The sequence below is a fragment of the Hydra vulgaris genome, chromosome 13, assembly GCF_038396675.1.
Source record: "Hydra vulgaris chromosome 13, alternate assembly HydraT2T_AEP".
Taxonomy (NCBI): Eukaryota; Metazoa; Cnidaria; class Hydrozoa; order Anthoathecata; family Hydridae; genus Hydra; species Hydra vulgaris.
In genome coordinates, this window is record NC_088932.1 from 45,781,769 (window position 1) to 45,801,835 (window position 20,067).

Genomic DNA, 20,067 nt, shown 5'->3' on the forward strand with positions numbered 1-20,067 from the left:
ACTATGAAAAAAACTAAAATAGATTCAAATACAGAACTCTAGTCGAATTGATAAAATTATATACCAATTCAACTCCACTTTTTTCTTTTTATATGCACTTTAACAGGGAGTCAAAACTTTTTGCATAATTTTTATTGTTGCAAACAAAATAGCGCTTGAACCGAAACTGATATAAAAATAGTTTTAGCACTACCTTGTTGGAAATTTAATTTTATTTTTGATAGTATAATTTTTATGCAGCTAGAACAAAAAGTTAAATTAAAAATCAAAAAAGTAAAAAAAACTCTTTTTACTGATAAAACCGCACACTTGATTAATTACTTAGTTTAGTTTTTAGAAAGTGACTAAGCGCCAACCTTTATCTAATTAAGTTAGTGTTAATTCCGGTTTAATCAAAAATGAACTATAATGTTATTTGTTAATATAACGATCTCTTACTCATTAAAAACCAATTATTATATTATTTCTCAATATAATCATCACTCACTCAATTCAATTTACCTCACTCACTTTAACATGTCAACTAAAAAAACAAAAGCATACAAGAAAGATGATATACTAGCCGCATTAACTGATATGAAAAAAAATAAAGCATCACTGAAAAAAACTGAATTCAAACATGGCGTTCCAGTCTCAATGCTCAAAGATCTCAAAAATAACAACAACAAAGACTTCCATGGCTCAGGTACAACAACGGTAATCTTGAATGAAACAGAAAGATTGATGGTACATGCGTTCCAATTACTTAGTGATTGGGGTTATGGTTTAACCCGAAATGAAATCCTAAAATTTGCACGTGGCTACCTTAAACACAAAGATCAATTGCACTTATTCAAAAATGGCAAGCCTGGTATTGACTGGTTTAAAGCCTTTATGAAGAGATGGTCAAAAGAAATTTCAACAAGAAAAGTGGATAACTTAGCATCTAAAAGAGCAGCTTCTTGTACGCCAAAAATAATTGATCAATATATTAAATACGTTGCCAAGCAATATTAACAGACTGATATAACTATTGGGTCGCATATTTGGAGTTGTGATAAAAAAGTTTTTTTGGGTGATCAAAGCAAAGCAACCGTATTGTGTCAAAAAGGGACAAGAAGTGTATTTAAACTTACTGGTAACAATGAAAAAATTCATTATACTGTAAGCAATCGCTGCAACGCTGATGGGCATTTTGCACCACCATTTGCGATATACAAAGCTAAAAGAAACTTTTGTCCTGACTGGGCAAGAGGTCGTCCAGTTGGCACCAAATATCAAATTTCAAAATCAGATTGGTTGGAGCACGATACATATATTGAATGGCTGAAATAAGTATTTATACCCGAAACTGAGCAAATTGGTGGTATTCATATTTTAGTATTAGATGGGCATACAACTCACATATCTTTGGAAGCGGTATTGATGTGCAAAAAACACACAATAATCTTGATTTGTCTACCAGAGCATTCTTTACATATTCTACAACCATTGGATAGAGGTGTCTATTGTCATGCCAAACAAGCATGGAAAGAAATTCTTACAAAGTAATACAAAGACTCAAAATGTAAGAACTTAGATACACAAACTTTTCCACCGTTGCTCAAACTGCTGTACGAGAGTGGTAAATGTTTTACACGCTTGCATGCAATCGCTGGTTTCCAGTACACTGGCTTAGTTCCACTTAACAAAAGCAACATAAATCATAAGGCATTAGCAATCACATAAATGTTTAATCTACCTTCATCAACTTTAGCAACCTCCACAGCACATACATTATCTTGCTCAGACACAGCTTTATCACCTTCAACAGCTGCTGCAGCACCTACTCCACAGTTGTGCAAAGAAACATGTTTACCAAAGAAATATGTAGTTAGAGCCAAATTTTTTTGTTGCAAAAAATGTAAAAACTTAAATATAGTTTTCTAAATATAAGTTGTGTTAAAAAAAATAATAAAAAAAAGTTAAAATTTAAAAAATTCAATGTTTTCTCAAGTGTGCAGTTTTATCAGAATGTCAACTAAAGCCACACAATTTTTTTTTCTTTACATATAATATTTTCGATAATTTTATTATCATTTTTTTAACATATATTAACCTAATCTTATGTTGTCTTTTAATACCTATCTAATAAAAAAAAAACGAAAAAAAAAAAAAAAATTAAAAGAAAAAAAAAAAACATTTAATTTTTATTGTGCAGTTTTACCCGGTTTTACTCTATAACTTGTTAAAATATAAAAAAAAAACTATTTTTTAATATTTAATTTTGTATTTACACTTTTTAACTGTATTTTAATAAATGTATTTATACTTTCTAAACAAGATAAACAAGTTGAACCAATAATAAATAAATTGAACTACTTTGACATATGCTTTCAGATAACAAATATAAATCCATGTTTAAGTATTAATTTATAAACCCATGCATAAGTGTTTAATCCATCATGGTTTTCTGGAGATATGACTGGGCTGGATTGGTGTAGCTAGGAGATAAATCTTTTATGCTGGTTACTAACAACAAGACTCTACTAAATGACAAACAGCACAGACTTACACATTACACCTATACACCCTCATGCACATACAGCCTGTTTACATCGTTTGCATGCTTTTTGTTATTTTTTTAGATACTCTATCTTTGTTTGAACTCATTCTTATTTAGATGATATTTTCTTTTAATAGATAGTGTATGGTTATAATGTAGATATAGATTTGTATGTCATGTATATGAGGTTATCATGTGTGATATATAAATATATATATATATATATATATATATATACACATATATATATATATATATATATATATATATATATATATATATATATATATATATATATATATATATATATATATATACAATAGCGATTGTTTTTAACTAGCGGCTTACGACATGTTTTGTTGATGGACATCTTTTCATTGTTGTTTTGTTATTGCCTCGAAATTATGTTTACTTCGGATCGTACAGATAGCTTTACTTTTTGGAAATTTTGATTTAGATATGGTCTCAAAGTTACTCTCAATTCGGACCATAGAGAAAGCTTTACTTCTAAACTATATTTTTTTCTGCTTCGTACATCATTTTTATATCACGACTTACATTATTGTTATATCACCCGAAAATAATTTTTTAATCACTTATTTGGCTAAAATTTATCTGGTCTTATTTTAGTATTTAGTTAATCTTATTACAATATTTTTTAATATATTATTTATCCGCTGATTTTAATATTATTACCATTATCATGGAACCTTTACGCTATACTATCTTACATTCATTACTCAGCTTTGTTTTAATTTTCACATGCACATATTTTGTCTTTTATTAATAACCAGAGAATTTCTTATATCTTTCACTACATTTTTAAATCTTTACATTTTTGCAGGCGATGTATATATTTTTTCTACTTTTTCATATATTACTTGATTTTTAGTTATGATTTTAAGTTGCGCAGGTTGTTTCATTTTCTTAAACTTTAGATTGGTTAACAAAATTCGAATGAAGTATCTATGACAGCGTTAGAGTTTTTTGAAGACTCTATTGTGTTTTATTCAATTTTAAAAGGGTTTTTAATAAGGTATATTGCCATTTGATTGTTTTTGGTTTATTTGTGCTGGAAGTATCTATGTGGTTTAAATGGTCTTAGGGGAAAATTTATTAGTATTTTCTGTTTGCACACTTTAGTTGTTTTAGTTTTGTTTCTGGCGTTTTTATTTGAATTTTAATTTATTGTGCTTAGTTTTTTCTACCGGTGGTTTAAGTGATTTATTTAATTATTTATATTGTGCAGTAGATCAACACTTTTCTTATCATATCATCAAAAAAATATTAGTGTTTTACAAATTTGGGTGTGGTTGGGTTTTGGCTATTTGTAGTGAATCCTTTTTTACTGCAGTATGGAATAGGCGTAAGTCGCGGGGTAAAGCATAAGTGGCGATGACGTTTGTCTGACGGGATAAACTAGTTATAAATGCTGATCCTCATTGAAATGCAAGTAATAATAGACGTGACTCTGAGGAGATGTTTATTACTTAATCACTACACAAATTATGTTTACACATTGGCATTAATGTTTTTTTTTTCCATTCTGAGGCCTTTCATTGCTGTATGCTTATTTTTTATTTTTGTAATCAATTTTTTGTTTTATTTATTGTTTGTTTGGTGACATATTTTTTGTATATCTTCGTTAATATTAGTGTTCGTAAAACAATTTATTGTTTATTATTATTGTTAGTACTGTTTAGGTGCATTGTCTGTCTTTCACTCATCATTCCTCTGTTAATCTTTATTTTTTGTCTTGACAACTGTCAAAATGTGCTTTGTTCAAAAAAAAATCCTCCTTTATTTTAATGTACTTCATTTCTTCCCTTAGTCTAATGTACTTCATTTCTTCCCTTAGCCGAATGGTCACACACTGCTCGTGTGTGACCATTAGGCTAATTTTATATATGCCAGAATTATATATATGCCAAAGTTTTTAAATAATAAGTTGAACCAATAATAAATAAATTGAACTACTTTGACATATGCTTTCAGATAACAAAAGCATAATAGCAAATAACAAAAATGTCAAAGTAAGTTTTCTTGTTTTGATTTTTGAACATTTGATTTAAAAGACTTCTTAAACAATATTATATATAAAGTATTTCAAAAAAATATTTTTTCTAAACAACTTGCTGACACAGCTCAATAGTTTAAAAACAAAACACTCAGAAGAATTTTGTTTTAACTTATAAAACAAAGCAAAAACTATATTTGTCAAAAACAACAACAACAAACATAAATTAAACCTTGATAGTTTTATATCAGCAAAAACTATTTACACTTTATTTAATTTTTGAAAGTATTTTATTAATCTATTTCTAAATCTTTTATTTTCCTCACTTATCTATCCTCATTTTATAACAATTATACTTGACTTGATCCAGTATAAATTTTTCAATTTCATCATTAATTTTTCATGTTTATACACAATCTTCAGATGGTATGATGAATAAATAGAGATTATAAATAATATTCAATTCTATTTCTATGAAATTATTTATCAAAAAAATATTATTAATCAAAAATACAAATTTAAAAAAGTCTTTAAATGTTTGTAAGTTCAGTCTGACAAATCCAAAACATTATTTTTCAAAAATAAAATGCAAAAATTAAAAGTAAAGTTATAAGAAATAAACTTTGTTTAAATTTCTATATTTGTTAAAATTGTGGTTACTTACTTTGTTTAAACTTCTATATTTGTTAAAATTACTGGTTACTGGTTAAATTATTTGAAACATATAAATTTATTTTAAAACATATTTTAAAATAAACTGGACACATGATGATAACCATGTGATTAGCAAGATGTTAACAATCATTAGGATATAAAATATTTTTTAAAAAAATATGATGATATCAAAACACCATAAATAAATACATAAATAAAAAGATAATTATTTTATTATTGTTAAATTAATCTTAAAATTGTCCTATGATAGTTCTAAGATTAATTTAACAATATAACTTAAAAAAAATATCTGTTATACTCACGAGAAAAAATTTAGAAATAATAACCTAACCCTATCAAGAAATTTTGTTCATTAAAAAATTCAGATTTATTATTTATATATGAAACTAAACAGACATAAAAAAATTATATGAGCAAATAATCAGAATAATTTAGGCTTACAAAAAAATTTAAAAAAAAGTTTTTATAAACTACATAAATTTTATATAAATATATACTGTTAGACAGATTGGGATGTTTTAAAAGAGTATTATATATAAAATGTATATGCTAAAAACTCAATAAAATCATGGTAATTCTGTAAAAAAAAAAAAAGAGGAGTCATTATCAGCAAATTGTTTAAAGTGAATGAGCACTTATCATCAACAATAAAAAACAGAACTTTTATAATACAGTTACTGTAAACATATTAAATAACCCATAATTTGCTGAATGGGTGTTCAGATCGAACTTTCAGAAGGATTCAGATGCTTGATACTCTCTGCAAACCTATTTCCAGATTACTAATTTAAGTCTTACGTTACAGATATACTTCAAAATAACCTTCAAACTACTTTATCAGATAAAGGTGTGCACTGTCTAGTATATTTTGCCCACATTGAACTTTAAAATGCTGCATTTTTTATTAAGTGTGTTTAATTTAAAACATCTTTTAACCTAAAACCATAAAAATTGTAAACCATAAAAAAACTAAACAATACCAATCATTCATATCAAAAAATTATTTATATTAATTCACTCATTATATCAAGTTCATTTTATTTCAAAATTAGTTAAAAAATCTTTAGTCTTTCAATGCCTAATTTACATGTAAAAAAAAAAATTCCGAAAAAATTTTTTTTATATGATAACACCTTTTCTGTAAAAATTTAGGGTTAAAGTTCAATTTAATGAATTATTAATCATTATATATTTTTTATTCACAAATTTTAACTAATCAAATGATTATTAACCTCTATAACATTTTTAAATTACGTTACATATTGTAATGTAAATGTGATTTGTGACGTACAAAATATTTGTTATTTTTTTGTAACCAAGATGTAACATAATACATACTGACAAGTAAAATTTTGACCTAATGAGGCGTAACATTGTCACCTGTGGTATCTTTTAATTTTGCAACATTTTTTAATTGGTAGCTAATTTATATATGACGTTAGATGTGTATTTGGAAATATCCGTGCGTATTTTTACATTTTAAACATTCAATATCTTTGTGGCATAATATTTATGCTAAAAGGATAAACAATGTCTTGAATATGAAAGATAAAGAAATGCATAGGTGATGGTTTCAAAGAACACTAAACCTTAAATAATATTAAGTCCTTGAAAATACTGAAGAGTTACTTACCTTGATACAATTAACTAATCCATTATCATTGAGAATGTCTCTAAAAAACTTGACACTATATGTAGATTTTTACTCATGGGCATGATATATATATGAATGGTGTAAAGGCCAAGTGGACTAACTTTTCAATTTTCGGTTTTTTTTATTATTGTGTTTCTGCATTAATAAGACTATGTTCAACTTATAACCAAGTGGACTAACCCATCAACAACATAGATTCTATGTTGTTGATTGATATTATCATATATTAACAATGTTGTAAATGCATTAATATGTTAATGCATTAATATGTCAAGATTATTGTAATTAAAATAGTCTTTTTTAAAAACACTAACCCACAAGCAATCTATTTATTTGTTTTATAACCCTTTTTAGGTAATCAATCAAAACATTTTGTCACAAATATAATTTTTTTTTTATGTTACTTTGAGTCTTTTTTTTTCTTTAAATTACCTATTAAAATCCTTAAAGTCCTAAAATGGTTTTTCTGTAAAAACTCAAGATTAAAGTTCAATTTAAATATTTATTAGTTATTTATATTTATTAATAAACTTTAACTTTTAGATTTATTAGTTTATTAATAAATTTTATTTTATTATTAAACTTTAACTAATCAGCAAATTCATTAACTCAAAAAGCAATAAAAAAATACTTTATCTATTTTTTAAATATATATTTATTATTTTTCTAAAAGATTATTAAATGCTATTAGTCTTTCAATACAAATCAAAGTCTCCTTTGTATACTTTTTTGCTGTTTTGCATTTCACAAAAACTTGTGAAATGCTTTTAGTTTGCTGATTAGCAAACAGCGCTGTTTAACCATTTAACCTTAAATGGTTACACTTCTTGTAGATTTGGAGGATTTCCTATTTTTTACAAATAGTTTTTTTTTTTTTTTTGGAATTCAAGTATGCTATGACTTGATAACATGTTATAAGTATGCAAGATTAAGCAAAAACTTTGATCATTTTAATATTTTTTTATTTAAAAAATAAGTAAGCGCATACCTAAAAAAAAAATACTTAAAAAAAAGAATGGCTAAGAATAGAAAGTGCATTTATTAAAGAATGCACTTTCTATTCTTCACTTATTAGTCTTTTATAATTTATCTAATGAAAAAATAGGTTTAAAAAAACATTTTTAATGAGATCCAAAGTTATAAACTTAAACTAAAAAGATTTTAAATAGTATGAAATATTATACAATAAACTTTGTTTGAATTTTTACAGATTAGATGTTATTATGTGGTAGGCTATTGAAACAATTCAATTCTTTTTTAAAAATCAAAATTTATTTTATTAAAAACTGAATTTCAATATTTAGTAATTTTAAATCCAAATATTTTTAAAGTAACACAAAATATAATCAAACCAATAAAAAAATTTTCATTGTTTCACTGTGTAAAACTCAGACTAATGTAGATTCAATTGGGTTATTCCATATGAAGTCGCCTAGTTTTTCAAAAGTGCCCCAGGGTACCACCTCAAATTCATTTCAAATTTTGACCACCCATAGCTTTTATGAAAAAAACACAATCCTTAAAATTTCAACTTGATTGACTAAACGGTTTAAAAGTTATAATTGAATCAATATTGACCAAAATCGGCAAAATTTGAGTATCTGGAGCTTACATTAGATTTTTAACAGATCGTAACTTTTTAAATAAAATAGACGATAACCTGAAGTTTTTTACCGTAATAGTTTTTCACCCAAATTATCTATTTTTTTAAGTGTTTTTGACTGATTTTAAACCATTTTTGAGATATTGTACCTCAAAGTGCTAAATAGCGCAAAATTAGAAAAAATTTTGGATGTTCTATTTTAATGTTCTACAGTTCAATACAAACAGACAAGCTGTGCCAATTTTTTGTTACTTTTGTGTACTTAGAGTAAACCCCTTGTAAAAAAAAAAAATTATGTGTTAAAAGTTATTTTAGCACTTGAAGCAGCCTGTTAAAATATCACTTTTTCAAAAAAATACAATAAATTACATTCACTTTGGAGGCATAAAAAGTAGTGTAGACAGTTAAAATAAATTATGAAACTTTTTACTGGCAAAGTTCTATATATAGACCATCACCAAAAAAATTTAAAGACATATACTCTATATTATGACATGATTGTAGCACTATGACTTTATTGTATATTTTTAATTTTTCTATGAATAAATATAATCAGTTTTCCCAAAAATAGCATTATCAGTGCCTTAACTTAATTCATTTGATATGACTTTATAATATGTATTTGTTTAATTTTATGCATATAATATAATTATAATGATATAACTTTCACATGGTTATAATTTGAGTGTAAAATACTTAAATTGCTTTAAGAGTTTTTATTAAAATCTAAATCTGCACAGTATTTTCTGGATTTTATTATTTTAGTTTTTAATATTGCAAGAACCAAAAACTAAAAAATTTTGTGTATGCAGAAATAGTTATATCTATAAATAGTTTATTGGTTGTATTTTGGACAATTTTAATCACATTTGTACTTAAGATTTTACTTTTACTGATATTATTACTGGAAAAATATAAAAAAGTTTTTCTTTTGAATTATAATGTTACGTGTTTAACCCTCGATTTTAATATTTTTAGATTAGTAAAAAATGTCAGAAAAATTTTGTTTGGGAAAAATTTTAAATGAAAATTGTGATAAAATGTCATATTGTAGAATGGTAGAAAGAATAAGACTTAAAGATACTGATATTGAAGTTTTAATTTAAAGGATAGGATACACTTTCGAACCAAATGAGGAGATATGTTTTCATCATGAAAAAGCCTGTATTTCTAGATATGAAATACTTCAAAAATACCATTGTGATCCATTTAAAGTCCACAAGAAAAAAATTATCAAGGGATTGTGTAAAGTCAACATTCAATAGCAAATCAACTTTAGATCAAACCTGGTCAAAAAGTTTGTGCTGACTGTATAAATGAATTCAAACCTGAAAAAACTACAGAAGTTAGTCAAAATGAAGCTGCTGAAGAAGATTTTAGTTGTTCAGACCTTGATAAGATAGTTCTTAATAAGAGTGTGTCTTTGGAATATTATATTGGAATATTGGAGTATTGGAAATATCTCCACTCAAAAATGTAAGTAGGTGCGACAAATTAGGATATGGAAAGCAAAAAGTTAAAAAAATTGCAACAAGTATGGAAAACCTAGTATCGTCAGCATTGGATATAGACCTAAAAGATATAGAGTCGGAAAAAGAGCAAAAATGTATAAACTGTAATGATTTAAACAAACTGTTAGATGCAATAAAAAATAAAATGAAAATAAGTTTGAAGAAAGAAAAAGTTCAACTACTAACACTAACTCCTGATAGTCAATTGCATTTTTTTCCTTTTATTTTTTTTTTTCAGATTTGGTCAATTGCAAAAAAATTGCAAAATATTTTCAGTTTCAGAACACCTTAATAAGAAAGCTTGAAAGTTGAAAAATGAAAAAGGAATACTTGCTAAACCTAAGGCTAAAAATAGGACAGCCTTTGAAAGATATTGTTAAACAAAAAGTCATTGAAATTTATGAATCCAAGTAGTTCACAAGACAATTTCCCAGAAAAAAAAGAGTTTGTTTCTGTGCGTATAAATAATGTAAAAGTTCATAAACAAAAATATTATTTCAATTAAAGTAACTTTATCTTGAGTTTAAGAAGTTATACCCTACACACAATGTTGGATTCAGCAAGTTCTGTGAACTAAGGCTAAAGTGGTGCATTGCAGTTGACAGTAGTGGAAGTCACTCAGCTTGCATATGTTATTATCATCAAAATGCTAGGTTGATGTGCGCTGCTTTACCTAAGGGCCATTTAATATATTACAAAGATTTGATGAAAGTATGTATATGTAATATAGACAGTCAAAGCTGCATGTTCCATCTATGTTCCAATTGCCCCAGTAAAGTAAATTTGAAGACTAACTTGGAAATGTGCTTGAAAATAATGATCTTGATTTTGATGATCAGATCACATACAAACAATAGGTGTCAACTGACTGAACAACACTTGTCACAGTACGAACAAGCATTACTGAGTTTATTGAAACTCTAAGTGAAACTTTGTATGACCTTGTCGCCACCACATTTACATCCATTTGCTGTTTATTACAAAGATTAAAAAAATCAACTCAAATCTAAATGCTATTGAACAATATCTAAACATCTTTGCCATGACCAAACAACAGTTCATTGTTTTCTCACAAAGTTACTCCTTACGATCAAAATCAAACTACCCACAATCAATAAAGTAAAATACTTCAGTGATGATGCTGTGTCACAGTACAAAAAATACATAAGTCTGTTAAACTTAATGTACCATCTTGAAGATCACAATATAAATGCTGAGCCTCACTCCTTTGCAGCATCCAAAGGCAAAAATGATGATCGAATAGGAGGAGCTATAAAAAGAGAAGGAGCAAAAGCGAGTCTACAAGCAGCAAATGCAAACCAGATTCTTACACCAAATGAACTGTTTACATGGGCTGAAAAAACATTAAAGGTGTTAACATAATTTACATTTCAAGTGACAACATCATTAACCATGAAACTTATTTTAACCTAAAGAAACGATATGGAGAGAGAGATAAGCACAGTCCCAGGCATAAGAAGCTATCACAGTTTTGTACCAGGTAGAGAGAAATTATTTTTACAGAGAATCTCTAGCAATATTGTCTATGATTTGCTGAATAATATTAACTTTTTCCCATTTGCTGAATAATATTAACTTGGCAAAAAAAGATCCTTCAAACTTTCAACCTGGTAAATACATTGCATGTTTTTACGATGATGAATGGTACATAGGTCTTGTGATTGAGATTTGTAATGAAAACCGAGATGTTAATGTAAAATTCATGCATAGAAACAAATTAAATTTAAAATGGACTAATGATTCACAATCAAGTCAGCGTTGGGTTCCATTTGACAAAGTAATATGTCAAATAAGTGCTCTATCCATTAAGGGTAGAAGTGCTCATGACTACAAACTTGCTAATAATGATTATGACAGTATTATGAGTTATGTAAATCAGAGATAAAGAAATTAGTACACTTGTGTTTCATGTGTTGCTAAATTGCATTATTTGGGTTAAAAACTATTAACATACAAAGTTTCAGGTGATCACTTTTTTGATTTAAAAAGTTATGTTCTGTCAAAAATCAAAAAAATCTACTGTAAGCTCAAGGTACATAAATTTTTCTGATTTTTGTTAATATTAAATCAATCATAACTTTTGATCAGTTTGGCTAATCAAACTAAAATTTTGATGTTTTTATTTTTTTCACAAATACTGTGGGTGGTCAAAATTTGAAGTAAAGTTTAGGTGGTACCCTGAGGACTATTAGATGATTTGATATGGAATGACCCAATTAGAAATGAAAAAAATTCAAAATATGAAAATTACCTCGTGAAACTGATGAAGTGACATCTTGCTATAATAAAGATAAAAACTGCTTTTCTTCATTATTATAAATAGAAGGAAAATGTTTATCGGTATGAGCCATAAACAACATTGCTGAACCAATAAGTTTTTTAAAAAGTTGTTCATTGCAAATTAAATTTTTATTTTTACTCAAACAATATGTCTTGATTAAACTATACCAACTTTCAAATTTCTCTAGACTATTCAGATCATCTTTACATAAAAAAAAAATTTTGTGTAAACGAAAATCATGAGGGAATTGAAAATAAAATTCTTCTTCTAATTGACTTCGTTCAACTGGTAAAACAACTATCCCTACCATAATCAACTTCTTATTTTTAATAACCGATTTGTTCACATTTAAAAATAATAAGAAATCTTTCTGGCAGTTGGCACACTCATTTTTCATCTGTTCCATTGAAGAAGCAATTCGAAAAAACATGACAAGACAAAGACTTGATAAAAAAACAATTAGTCTACCTGCATCATCATTAATGTTTTTATCACCACATTTTAAAATAGATGCAAGAAAACTCAAACGATAACAGGGTAATACAGCACAAACATAGTTTTCATTATTTAAAATATCTTTAAAAAATGAAACAATGATATTTTTCAAATCAATTTCAAAAGGATCAGACAGCACCATAATCAACTTATTAGATGTAAAAACATGATAGTTATATGTTTCATTTTTATTGCTAAAATAAGTGTCTATGTAGTCAAGAAAACAAAACTCAATGTCTTCATTTTGGAATTCAGGTTGTTTGATAGGTAATGCTTTCCTCCAATCTATAGAATTTGATGCTTCTGTAAAATCACAAAACATTTTATTTGAAATTGGTTCAGGGAGGGCCATTATCAATTGATCATAATTGAACTCATAGTCAAACAGCTCTAAAGAAAACAATATATATACATGTGTATGCGCATATATATATATATATATATATATATATATATATATATATATATATATATATATATATATATATATATATATATATATATATCACGGCTGTTTCACTCAATATAAAAACGAGCGTGACATCATGAGTTTATCAAAAAAAAAAGTATTTCCGCATAAAAAGTATAAAAATTCACAAACTTTAAATTAATAGTCACTTTTTTATATAAACGCTTTCATCTTGCAATTAAAAAAATATAAAAGATCTATCTTTCCTTGTTAAATAAATATTTATATTAATTGGTATAAAAATAAATATTGCCAAAATATTTTTAATAATTTAGAACCACTTTTCTAATTTTCGCATATTTTCCGGAAAACATGAGTTGGGCCAACTAAGATTTCATAACATAGCTTTGTGCTTGATATTTCAAATTTGGAACACTTAACCCTAAATGTCCATTCTATCAGATTCCTGCGTCATCCTAGAGAATTTTTTACAAAAAGACTGTTTTTAAAGCATTTATATTTTTTAATTGATCGTTTTTAAATGCAAAACGTAATTTTTTTGATGGATGACGTAAGTTAACGAAATTTCAACCTTTTATGCAAATGAAAATAAAAAAATTATTTTACGTGCCTTCAGCTATGTTATGAAATATGTTTTCAAAAATGTCATGTTTTACAACTAATCTTGTTAGTTTTAGGCGTACATTTGTGTTGACGTTTTTTTGCGATGACATAATCTTTATGCGTTACGTCCCAAACTATTTATTAACGAATATTCTCCAAACAACTGTTTCGGCGAGTCAATTTTTGAAGTATAAAAGTAAACAAAGTTATGCGAATTTTTCTCTTTGGATTATCAAACTAATATCAGATAAGTTGTTAAATCCACTTTTATCTAGTGCATATATTTGTTAATTAATATTATTTTATTTGTTTTTATTATATTTATTAATAAGTCAATATTATTTTGATAACAATGTATTCAACTGAGAGGGAAATTCTAAAACAACATATTGGATGGAAAAATGGTTGGGAAGATAGGTGTAACTTTCCTTTTGTTAAGCAATTAATTAGGACAGATAAGATCAGTAACAATGTCATTTCCATTTTAATGACAGTCTTTAAAATAAGAGGTGATTTATTTAGTTTTATGAGCTTTTGCCAATTGATTTTGATATGCCTAGTAATGACGAGTTTGATAAAATGTGCCTAAAGTTAACACGCCAAAAAAAGAAATATAAAAAAAATTTTAAAGCTATAAAAAACGAAGAATTTTTTAAAATGCAACTGTGCAAACTCCACCCAAAAAAAAAAAAAATCAGCAGATGCAGATGACTTTTTCACTTTAAATAACAGTCAGGAGCTACTGAATCAAATTGATCAATTAACTCCTGAAAATAAAACAAATATGGAGCAAATAGAAAAATTTAAAATGCAAGTATTTAAGTTGGAAGCTGAAATTACAGATTTAAATTCTAAAAATAGACAAGGTCTTTGTCTTGTTTGTGGTCATCAAATTTAGTTAAAATATTTAAAAAATAAAAAACAACAACAACAAAAAAAACTATTTACAAGTAAGATAAATTATATGAGATCTTTAATTTATATATAAGATAATTTTATTCTGTTCTAATATTTGTGTAATGTTAGTTTAAAATATTATTTTTTAATATATTGATTTTATATATTAGGTAGGTGCCCATTCTGTTCCTATCTTCAGAAGTTAATGATACCTATGCAATACCTTCGCTCAGGTTAAAGAATGGAATACTAGTCTTGCATCAAATGTATGTAAAAATCTAGCTTTTATATATTAACTTGTGATCAGAGCAACTGGTATGTTGGTTGGGTATGATCTTGTATGTCTGTGTATTTAATTTAAAAAATGTATTGTCCTTCATTATATGTAACATTTTTTTATAGATATATTACATATCCATTCGATGTTTATCACCACGAGTTAGTTCTACCTTTGCAGTACCTCTGCTCTACATACCTCCTCGCTGGTTAAAGAATGGAATATAAATCTCAAATCAAGTTGGTGTAAAAATTTAGTTCAATAAATTAAGAATTTGTAAACGTTATCAAAATATTGAGTGGAGCAATTGTTTTTCTGGTTTAGCATAAGTATGAATCTGATATCAATTGGATGTACAAAGATGGTTTACTACTTAAAGAACCTATCAGTAAACCAACTGATTATAAAACAGTTTTTAATGGGAATAAAAACAAATTTTCAAAAGATTTCAATTAGCTATTTGTATATTCAAACACTTTATTTACTGAGAGAAGAGACTATAGATTCAAGTGCTATAAAATAATTCTACTACCAAAAGCGAGGTTAATTCAAAAACTTAAACTCAAATTTGGTCATGAATTATTTTATTAGACTTGGTGAGTGTTTATTTATTAACAACTTAACACCATATTATTAGAACTGTATGCACAGAAAAAAATAAATGCTTAAGCTTTAAATGTTTTGACTAAATATTCCAAAATCGAAATCTGGCTTTATTTTGCAATGCAATGAATTTATTGGCCTAGGAAAATAAGTTTCTAAAACAAGAACTCCTAGGTTTAAAAATGTAGTCTTTTAACAGCTAATCCCCCTTTTAACTACATTTTTCATAACTTTGCGAAAAGTGCGGTTTGCTTTCAGACCTCAATAAAGTCTGTTTTAGCTATCCTTAAACAATTAAGTAAGGTTTTTTTGTTTTTATAATGGTCAAACAATGGGTATATTTGAGAATAACTATCAGAAATAAATTTTTCTGATTTTTTTTTGATAAAAAGTAACATCAAATTACTTGAATTCAGCCAACTTTATCATTTGTCGTGTTTTTTTTAAACTTAAAGAAGTTTTTTTAAAATGCATTAAATGTCGTAAGATGAAACATTTTATTGGTGTTTTTATTCTTTTTACAAAACAAAATTATCTTTAATATTTTAAAAGTTATAGAAGTTTTAGTAACACCCCTTAAGTCAATATTTTCAAAAAATAACAAGAAGCCGTTAAGCTCAGTTTGAAACAGCCATGATATATATATATACATATATATATATATATACATATATATATATATATATACATATATATATATATATATATACATATATATATATATATATATACATATATATATATATATATATATATATATATATATATATATATATATATATATATATATATATATATATATATATATATATATATATATATAAATATATATATATATATACATACATATCAGCGCTTGTTTTAAAGCGTTAAGTTGCCGGCAATTTACGTACGAATTATGTACGCCTAAAGCGATTTACATGAAGCAACTTTGATATTTTTTTAACTTTTAAATTACTCTATTAAGCGGTAAGATAAAAGAAGTAATTAATTTTACAAAAAACCACTTTGACGATTATGTAAAAAAGTTTGAATGACAATTATGTTGGATATATGCGCTATTTACTAATGAAAAAACTTAAGCTTTTTTTTATCAAAATATATAGTATACTATATATTTTGTTAAATAATGACAAATTTTATAAAAAATCAATAATAAAATTGTTTATTGTTATTAGTAACAAAAAACAAGTTTATTCAATTTTTGCTTTGTATACAAAGTTACTAAATGAAACTTAAAAGAAAACCATAAAAGAAATATTTATAATTAAATGTTGCGATAAATTTTTTTATGTATCATTTTTTTATTTAGCAAGCCCAAGTATATTTATTTATACAAGTTTTTATAGCAATAAAAAGAAATTCCTTAAACCTCTATTGAACATTAAAAACAAGTGAATAACAAAAAACAAAAAAATTATATTTTATATTATCGCTGTTTATGTTATTTTTATTTTTATTTTGTTTTATGGTAACGATCGATTGTTTTGCTTGAAAAGCAAATATTGAACGCAAACACGCTTGAAGCAAACCAATACAAAATACAAATACAAATCACTGGTAAAGTAAGTAAAATGTTAATTTTTTAATTTTTTACTCCCTAACTTTTTAAAAATAAAAAATTGTTTTTTAGTAGCAAAGCAGAAATTAAAAACTAAGATATAATAATAAAAAAAAAATCATATTTTAAATAATAAATTAATTTTTTAATGCATACATTAATGTTGAGAAAAAAAAAAGTTTGTTAAACATTAAAAAAAATTTAATATTTCATTTAACTATTTAATAATAATTTAAAAAATTTTAAAAAAGTAAACATTCCAATAAAACATTTCTTTATTGTTTTTTGTTAATTGAGTTATTTTTTTTTATGGTCACATTTTGCGGAAATTTATTATATTGCGGTAGTTCTGATGTCTTTAAAAAATAAAAAGATAAAGAGAATTTTATGACGTTAAACTCACATTAAGCAAATGCATTAAGCATTCGTTATTTAAAACAAGGCCTGATATATATATATATATATATATATATATATATATATATATATATATATATATATATATATATATATATATATATATATATATATATATAACAATAATAAGATGTCAGCAACAAAAAATAAAAAGTACAGCTTAAGGCTTGGCAGTGACCTTGGCTTACTAATTACCAATAAATATATCATGATATATTATATCACAAATATATCAAAATAAAGTATATTATGCATGTCCTGGCAAAAAATTGATAAACACAATTCTTTACTTGTTGGATTTCAAAATAGTGTTGTTAAAAAATTTGATTGTTAAACATGGTGTTATGCATCAACACTGAGTATCCATAAATTACCAATTAGTGGTATTATTGGTACAAAAGATGGTTCAACTGTTTCATGTGTTGAAAGTGGTAAGTTACAACATTGGAAAGACGGAGCTAAGATTTTTGAAGAAGATCTTGGTCTAGATATTAAATGTATGGTACCAAGTAATACACCTGAGATACATGCTACGTGATGAGCAAAGGCCTGCTATGACAACTGATTGCCATGAACACCCTATTTCAGCTATAGCTCTAAAGTCTGATAATGTATCTTTAATAGTTGGTAATAGTGCAGGTTATATGGGTGAAGTGGATTTACAGAGTAATAAACAAGATGGTGCTTTTAAAGGAAATGCTAATAGCATTTGTAAAGTTATTTATCATCCATCTCAACCACTTTTGCAGCTTGCGGTTTGATTAGATTTTTAAAAATATATGTAGTATCATATATTTTAAAAAATCTATTTATTATTTAAGAAAACTTTAAAAAAATAGACACAAAATCAGCTTTTAACTTCATGGTTATAATTTCATCACAAATACAAGTAAGAGTTTGTATTGTCTTTTTAATTTATTTAAAGCTTTTGTTTATCTTTTACTCTTTTATTGATATTCTGAAGTTTTCACTTAGAGCTATTTTTAATTGTTAATCATATTATATTATAATCGTATTTTATTATTGTCAACCATATTATATTATCGTCAAGTCAGATGCATGGTCTTCATGATCACACTGCTACTGGTAACATGTAACCTAGTGCAACTTATTCCATGTCCTGATGCATTGTGAGATTCACTTTCTAAGCAAAGACTGGAAGGAGTGCACTTCCTGTCATCAATACTATTTAATATCGATCATGCCTTTATTATTATTATTTTTTTAGTTTATTTATTTTATTTGTGTTTTTTATATAGTTGGAGGTGCCTTAGTTACTGTGTTAGCTTATCTGTAATTTACTTTATATGTATGTTTGTGTTCTGTCTAAACCTTTGGGGCAGTGTTCATTTACCCGTAAGTTACTTTATGTATGTTTGTGTTAAGTCTAAACCTCTGGCGCAGTGTTGGTTTATCCATAAGTTACTTTATATATGTATTTTTGTGTTCTGTCAAAGCCACTGATGCAGTGTTTACTCACTGGTAAGTTACTTTATTTGTCTTCTGTTTAAATCTTTGATTCAAATGAACTCAGTAACTAACTACTTACTCTAACTATAAAACCTAAGCTCATCTTAGTCTCTGGCATTTTGTTAGATGTAATGTTTTTGCTGCCTATTAGAGTGTACCTTTCAAGGCAAAAGTTAGGAGAAACAAACTCTGACTAAAAAATTCCCTGCATTGGGGCTTTTGGTTAATTAAAGGCTAGAAATGATGTCTCATTAAAATACCCACCTTGGGCAGATGTTAACTGCATCCAGCTACAGTCTTACAGAGGTTTCCTAGGCAAAGACTTTAGGGGTAGGCAGAAAAATTCTGCTAACCAGCCTCGAATTACTTCATCTAATAGGCTGGCATAGATGTAAACCTGTGTTACATTGTTTCTTGCCGATGATGATGAATACTGGATCTTCTTGACTCTACTCATAGGTTTTTGCTTGTGCCTCTGCGACTATATAACTCTTCCTATTATCTCCTAATGAAGGTACAGCTCTAAAACTTAGTTTAATGATTCTGAGACTGGCTAGTAGTAAGGTTTCTCAAACTCTAAGTTAGCTCTCTGAAAGGCTGATTCCATCAACAATTGTAAAGTATTAACAGCGCCATTTTGCGCAAGGATGGTGCCCCTGTTAATGCTTTTGATGCGTGTCATCAAGGCCATATAAGGAGCCCTATGTTATGACTTAGGATTAATTAAGAGGACTGAGACAACTGCATAGCTCATTGCTAAGGAAACCATGCTCTATGAATGAGTTCTCTTTAAACTTGAAACATGGCAAAAGTAACCTAAAATTTTAAACAAAAAACCATCCCCACCACCTAACTGTTTTAATATATCTAAATATTTTAATAATCTAAATACTTGTGGTCTGCGAAGCAACCTTCCATCAGTTATATCTACCCTCTTGCTAAATTCACCAGACTTGCTTGCTCTAAGTTAGACTAAATTAAATTCTGCCATTCCTTCTTCAGATCTCATTGTTAATGGGTACTATTCT

General features: G+C 26.5%; 1 protein-coding gene across 1 annotated transcript in view; it reads right to left on the reverse strand.

The window, feature by feature from the left end:
• Window positions 1-5,633: 5,633 nt before the first annotated feature.
• Window positions 5,634-20,067, reverse strand: part of LOC136090102 (uncharacterized) — a 42,586-nt gene continuing 28,152 nt past the window's right edge. The window contains exons 4-5 of the mRNA XM_065816205.1: window positions 12,257-13,171; window positions 5,634-6,152 (exon numbers count right to left, since the gene is read on the reverse strand). Of these exons, the coding sequence (XP_065672277.1) occupies window positions 12,285-13,171 (887 nt within the window). The 3' untranslated portion in view covers window positions 5,634-6,152; window positions 12,257-12,284. The remainder of the gene's footprint in view (window positions 6,153-12,256; window positions 13,172-20,067) is intronic.